Below are 6,701 nucleotides of genomic sequence, written 5' to 3'. Positions count from 1 at the left end.
ACGCCCAAGCCTCATTGGTCTCTCCCGTATGATATAAGAGTCGAACGCATAAGGGGACTGATACCGTCGACCCTATACATAGTTGAGGCCCATAAGATTAGCTCGTGCAAAATAACGTGATGGAGTCAGCCGTGAGAGATGCTACCCGTGGCAGATTTTGGCATGGGCGCCGAGGGCAGAACACAAGCAACTGTGTTGCGTCTGGGTTTGGAGAAGGTCAGTGGTACTAGAAATGATTACAAGCCCCTAAAACCCCCTGGAACAGATCACTAGCTATTACAAGGGATCTACAGAGCTGTAATGGGGGGACAAATTAGATGAGTGAACAGTCCAAAAGGTAATGACAGGCTACGCTATAAACAAATGAGGCCATAGGCCACTTGAGTGGATGGGCCTCATGAAAGACACAGTCAAATGGTCCAAACCGCCTGCCATTGGGCATGTAATATCTGCTATAAAAGGAGCAAAGCCCCCGTGAGAAGGGGCTCTCGGATCTTGTATGTGTAATTTGTAAGAACAAAAACAAGAGAAATACAATACAGTGGATGTAGCTCTTTTTGAGAAGGGTGAACCACTATAAAACCTCTTCGTCTTTATTTTCATAAGGGACATAACGAATTCTTTTGATAATACACCAATACAAACTCTAGCAAATTCAGAAAAATTACAAGTTTCAAACCAGTAACCCAACGGGCTATCGCGGGGTAATCCGGTAAGGTCTTGTTGACGAAAACCAACCGTCAACAGGTACCATATCTTTCGCCTCATACCCATTCTCGTTTCTGTCCCCAAAGGCTCTTGGTTTTGTCCCACCTGCTCCAAGAACAAGCACAACAAGCTCAAATGTATGTGTAATATATATATATATATATAATTGAATGTCTCGGTTATAGTCAGCAACTTTCTGGGTTTTTTTTTGTGTTTCTGTAGTGATTTGGGGTTGTTCTTTTACATTTTTAAGTGGTAAATTTGAGTTGAGTTTGAGTTATAATTTGAGTTGAAGTTGTAACTTGAGTTTGTATTTGGATGTGCACATTTGAGTTATAATTTGAATTGAGAATCTTTTTGAGTTTATGTTTAGGTAGGTCATAACTTAAATTTGTATTTAAATAGTATTTTAATAAAAACTCAATGGTGATGAAAAATTTTAATAGGGTATATGGGTAAGGTTTTATTTGTCTTTTCATTGTGAATGCATAGAAAAAAAAAATCATCTCAATGAGAATTAAAACGAAAAAGTCAATGACATTTTTAAGACTAAAAAAAATATTGTCCATTAACTTGAATTCGAGTTTACAAACTCGAGTTGAAGGGAAAACTAGGCTCCGTTCATTTCACTAATTCGAGTTTTGTTACAGTAAAAAGCTCTCAGAAACAGTCACATTTAACTTTTTGCTACAGTAAAGAGTTCTCATATAAAATCACATCTAAACTCGAATAAGCAAACTAAACGGGCCCACTCGAGTTTAGCCTCAAACTCGAGTTCAAACTCAAATTTTACAAAAGAATATGAACTTGAATAAAGTTATAACTCGAGTTTAATTTTTTTTTTTTTGAATTTTGTTGCAAAAGAACAACTCCTTACTTTTTTATGCAAAACTATGATCATCTGCAATTTTTTGGTTTTGATTATTTGTTTGAAAAGTTTTTTTGGTTTGATTTGAAATTGTTCATATGTGAGAAAGTGGAAGAAAAACTGTTTATCTATGTAAGAAAGAGAGAAGATGGTGAAATTTATGGGACATTTGGTTGGAGGATTCAAACCATGATTTGAATCATGGTTCATGGTTTGTTACAGTATTTTTTCTTACAAAAAATACACGTAAATTAAAAATGATTCTAATCACATGATTCTAATCCATGAACCAAACTTCTTTTTAGAGATGAAAGATGGATTTACAGCTTTGATTTGTTGGATTTAAAGATGAAATTTAAAGAAAAAAGAGAGAGAAGAATAATGAGGCTTTTTTAACGGAGGCATTTAAGTTATTTTATTAAATAAAAGAGTCATGTAGTCACGTGATGTGCTTTATTAAAAATTTAACAAAATTTAAGGAAAAAAATTAAGCTGTTATTTTTAAAAAAAATTAGAGTTATTTTGTTAAAAAAATAAAAGATCAAATTATCATTTATTAAAGAAATTTGAACCATCTGTATAAATTACTCATATTTTATTTATGTTTTGTCGTTGACCCATTGAGGACCATAATACAGTGCAATAATTGGATAAAAGATACTTCCGACGCAAGGTCAAAAAACTTCCCTTTATTTTTTTTGCTCCAAAAAAAAAACTTTCCATTTATTTCCTCTTGTCCGACACAAGGGCATTTCCGGAAACAAAAAGATGAGCACGTGACTCCGCTTACCATCACCGCCAATGAGAGCCTAGTCTCACTATCGGACCACTGACCAAGCCAAAATCCATCCAATCAGAGACATATACCGGCGATTTTACCTCTCCCGGCACGTGACCATTTTGCCGCCTTTATTTATACCCTTCATTCGTTTTTAAAAACCAAAAGAGAAAAAATAAAAAAGAGGAAAAAAAAAGAACAGTGCGTCGAGGAAAGTACGGGGGGTTTTCTGATTTTCTTCTTCTCCTCCAAATTCCCATTATTTATCGTAGTTTTCTTCGTTTCATCTGGAAAGTTCCTGAATTTTCCGCTGCGTTCTGGAATATTGCGTATTTTGGTTTGTTTGCTGAAGAATTTTCTTCCAGTTTTCCCTTTTTCTTGAAGAGGATCGTTTTTGGAAGGAATCGGAGAGCGACAATGGCGCCGAGCGTGGCCTTGTCGTGGCAAGAACAGGCGGAGCAACTCAGAAAGGACGGAAACCATTACTTCAAGAAAGATCGTTTCCGAGCCGCCATAGAGGCTTACACGGAGGTACTTTTTGGTTCTCTGCAAAAAAGATTCCTTTTTATTATGGCTGGAGGGCTTTTTTTGCTTGTTTTATAATCCTGAATTCGTTTATGGGTTTGGTTTGATTCTCGTAAAGAAAAGAAAAGAAAACTGCATAATTTTTACGTTGTTATTGCTTTTGAATCAGTTGAACGTTCTAAACCTAGGATTTGTACTTCGTTGTTTGTTTCTTCCCATTTATGCCTTTTTTTTTTTGCTTTCCAAGTTAATAATTTTGTTTTTTGGGTTTGGATTTTAAGGCAATTACGCTTTGCCCTAATGTTCCTGTGTATTTTACGAATCGTGCTCGATGCCATCTCAAGCGGAAGTATGTACGAGCTCCGACTCATTTTCCCAATTCATTAATTTTTTATTCTCTATTCACTTTCGATTCCTTTTATTCCTATAGATCATTGTTTTAATCTGATCTTCACTTGGTTATGGTGTTTTGCAGTGATTGGACAAAAGTAGAAGAAGATTGTCGAAAAGCTATTCGGCTCGATCATAATTCTGTGAAGGTACGAATCTTAGATCATCTGTTTGGCCGTGTTGTGTACATTTTCTTGTACTTGTGCTTTCTTGGTTCTTTCTCTGCGTTTGATTCTTTAAGTGCGAGTTCTTCTTCTTCTTTTTTAATTCCCAGAACATTTGGTTGTTTATTTTTGGTTTGGCTTCGATGACTGGAAATTTGATTGTGCAATGCGGTAATAACACTTCTTTTGAAATTGAATATGCATGTTATGAGGCATGGGTGTGATCGTTCAAAATTTTTACTTGGGGATGGGTTAGCCTAAAGTAGTTCTTTTACGTGTTTCAAAGAGCGGAATGTGTTTTGTCCAATGTTAATTCCTTAGAAATTTAGTATAACATTTTGTTATATAAGTAGATTCCTAGAAGTATTCCACCCAGAGTGCTTAAATTTGATCGTTGCCTTTGATTCTTCATTCTTTTTCCTCCCCCATTTGGATTATTAGACATAATCAACTTAATACTGCTTTGTTGCATTTAGGGCCATTATATGTTGGGACTTGCATTACTACAAAGGGAAGAATATGCGGGAGGAATTAAGGAGTTGGAGAAGGTACGCAGTGCTTTATAGTTTATATACAATTTGATTATTTGATGTATTTATTAGTTCCAACTAGCATGGGATGCTTGTAGCTGTTTTGGTTATTGTGACTAATTGTGGTGACGTATTTTATTTTTGTATGTGATTTGGTTACATTGATCAAAAGCTACATAATTAAATGATTTTTTTTTTTAACTTTTGTTAGGCCTCCTGTTACGTTAGTCTATTCTAGGAGAAAGGGGCGTGGGGCAATTGTTCAAGACAAGGGGGTGGGAAATGGAAATATGGGAAATACTAGGCAGGAGAGCTGATGTGGCAAGTTGGTTAGGAATTTGTTAGCCTAGGAGAGCATATCTAGGGAAGGAGGGGGGAACGTGAGAGGTTGTTTGTTGATTTGGGAAAATCCTGTTAGCAGGCCTTGGGAGGAAGGAGAACCTCGAATTCTCCATTGTTATTTCTGCTATCTTTCTTTTCCTTTCTGTTTGTTTGTTCAGTGTAAGAAAGCTCCTCTCCAGAGAGAGAGTGAGAGTGAATTCAATCGAAGAAGCTAAACTCATTTACGAGTTGCCTCAATTTTGGCTGTCTTGATCTAAAACTAAGCAGGATCCTAACAATTTGGTATCAGAGCGTGACGATCCATGGGAGAAAACTCGAGTGTGCGATCTCAGACGGAGGAGGTAGCAAGGCTGGAGCAGAGGATGGATTCATTCTACGAGGCGTTACAGATTGTCGAAGCCTTGACTGAACCTTTGCCAAAGTTGCAGGAAGACGTGACGGAGATCGGGGCTCAGCTGGATGACGTGCAAGGGTCGGTACGGTGACTGGAAGCGATGCTCCACAGGCAGGCGGAGTTCTTCCAGAGGAATCCACCACCTCCTCCAAGATTTGAAGCGGTTCCACCAAGGATGCAGGAGGGACGACGGCCGGTACCACAGGCTCGGCCGGTGACACCTCCCCCAGTCCCACGCGAGGAGGAACCCCGGCAATTTAGGCGCGAGTGGTGGCGGGAATCACCCCCAGGCCCAAGGGGCCGAGTGGAGCACCGCAGACGGAAGCTGGAGCTACCCATATTCAACGGCGAGGATCCTCAAGGGTGGGTATTCCAGGCTGACAAGTATTTCGTCGTCAACCACGTAGAGGAGGAAGAGCAAGTGGTGGTGGCGTCGGTGTGCATGGAGGGACAAGCACTGGGTTGGTTCCAATGGGCTGACGCCCAAGACCCGTTCGGATCGTGGAGGGAATTGCGGGCGGCGGGGCTTGCGAAGATTTGGTCGGGGGAGGGAGGTCGATCCAGTGGAGCAACTCATGGCACTCCGGCAGCGCGATACGGTGGCGGATTACCGGAATGAGTTCGAGGGAGCGGCGGCTCAAATGCGGGGCATGCCCGATGCCATCTTCAGAGGGATGTTCCTTCACGGGCTTAGGGAAGATATACGGGTTGAGTTGAAAATGCACAGGCCCGTTACTTTGCATGATATGATGGATTTGGCCCAACAAGTAGAGGCCCGCAATGAAGCAGCTGAGAGAGTCAGGAGGTACCGGGCGGGTCGTGGGCTTGGCTGACACGTGGGAACGAGCCGGGGGCCCAATTCAGGGCACAAATCCTACCTTGTTCTCCTAGGAGAGCCCCCTTCGATCCAAGGGTCCAAATGAAGCGGTGGGGGTATATGGGGGACGAGGTGGGATGGGCACAGGGCAGAACTCGGCGACAGGGGGAGCTTCGTCTTCCCGCCGCCTCACGGAGGAGGAAATCCAGCAACGACGAGCTCGGGGCTTGTGTTTCAGGTGCGACGAGAAGTTCAACCCCGGGCACCGTTGTAAGAACCGGCAACTTCAAGTGTTGATTTTGGCGGACACAGAGGGAGCATCCGAGGAGGAGGATGGCGCTGTTCAGGAGCATCTTCTGGAGGAGGAGTTGGAAAAAGGGAGCTTGGAAGACAAGGTGGATTTGTCTCTGAACTCCCTGCGAGGATTGTCTTCCTCCAAAACACTAAAGCTGCGGGGCAGAATCGGTGGCCGAGAAGTGGTGGTGATGGTAGACAGTGGGGCTACTCACAGTTTCATCTCGGGAACGGTAGCAAAGGAGCTTAAACTGCCGATGGACCCCACGGTAAGTCACAACATCGTGGTGGGCAACGGGCTTAGTTTAAGCAACGAGGAGTATGTAGGGCGGTTTGGGTATGGATCCAGGGGCATAGGGTCGAGGACTTTTTCCCCTTTGATTTGGGTGGGGCTGATATGGTGCTGGGGGTGACATGGCTGAGCACTCTCGGGGAAGTAAGAGCTGATTGGTCCAAGTTCCTTTTGAAATTTCGGGCTGGACCAACGTGGGTAACCTGGCGAGGTGACCACAGCTTGTGCTATGCCCCGGTGAAGTTGAGTTCTCTAGTGATGACGTTGTCTCCAAAAGGAGTTAGGGTGTTGGTGGAAGTGTGCAAACTCTCGGTGCAAGGAGGGGACGAAGGCGACAGAGTGGTGCCAGAAGAGGTGAGGACAGTGGTGTGTGATTTTGAAAGGGTATTCCAAAGTCCTACGGAGCTACCTCCTCACAGGGAACGGGATCACAGGATTGTCTTGAGGGAGGGGGCCGATCCCCCGAATGTTCGGCCCTATCGATATCCACAAGTACAGAAAGGAGAAATAGAGCGCTTGGTGACGGATATGTTGTCTTCGGGCATCATTCAGCCGAGCAGCAGCCCTTATTCGAGCCCAGTCATTTTGGTTAAAAAAAA

General features: G+C 42.5%; 1 protein-coding gene across 1 annotated transcript; it reads left to right on the top strand.

Annotated features, from left to right (window-relative positions):
* The first annotated feature begins 2,535 nt into the window (after nt 1-2,535).
* On the top strand, nt 2,536-4,237 carry LOC21398909 (E3 ubiquitin-protein ligase CHIP). Its single transcript, XM_024168440.1, has 5 exons — nt 2,536-2,885; nt 3,161-3,228; nt 3,355-3,418; nt 3,910-3,981; nt 4,175-4,237. The coding sequence occupies exons 1-5, from the start codon at nt 2,772-2,774 to the stop codon at nt 4,199-4,201; spliced, it is 345 nt and encodes a 114-aa protein (XP_024024208.1). The 5' UTR covers nt 2,536-2,771; the 3' UTR covers nt 4,202-4,237.
* Nucleotides 4,238-6,701: the final 2,464 nt, after the last annotated feature.

This window comes from Morus notabilis, unplaced genomic scaffold (assembly GCF_000414095.1).
Source record: "Morus notabilis unplaced genomic scaffold, ASM41409v2 Scaffold52, whole genome shotgun sequence".
NCBI classification, from domain to species: Eukaryota; Viridiplantae; Streptophyta; class Magnoliopsida; order Rosales; family Moraceae; genus Morus; species Morus notabilis.
The sequence above is the reverse complement of the archived record's forward strand: the minus strand, read 5'-3'. Positions and strand labels throughout refer to the sequence as shown.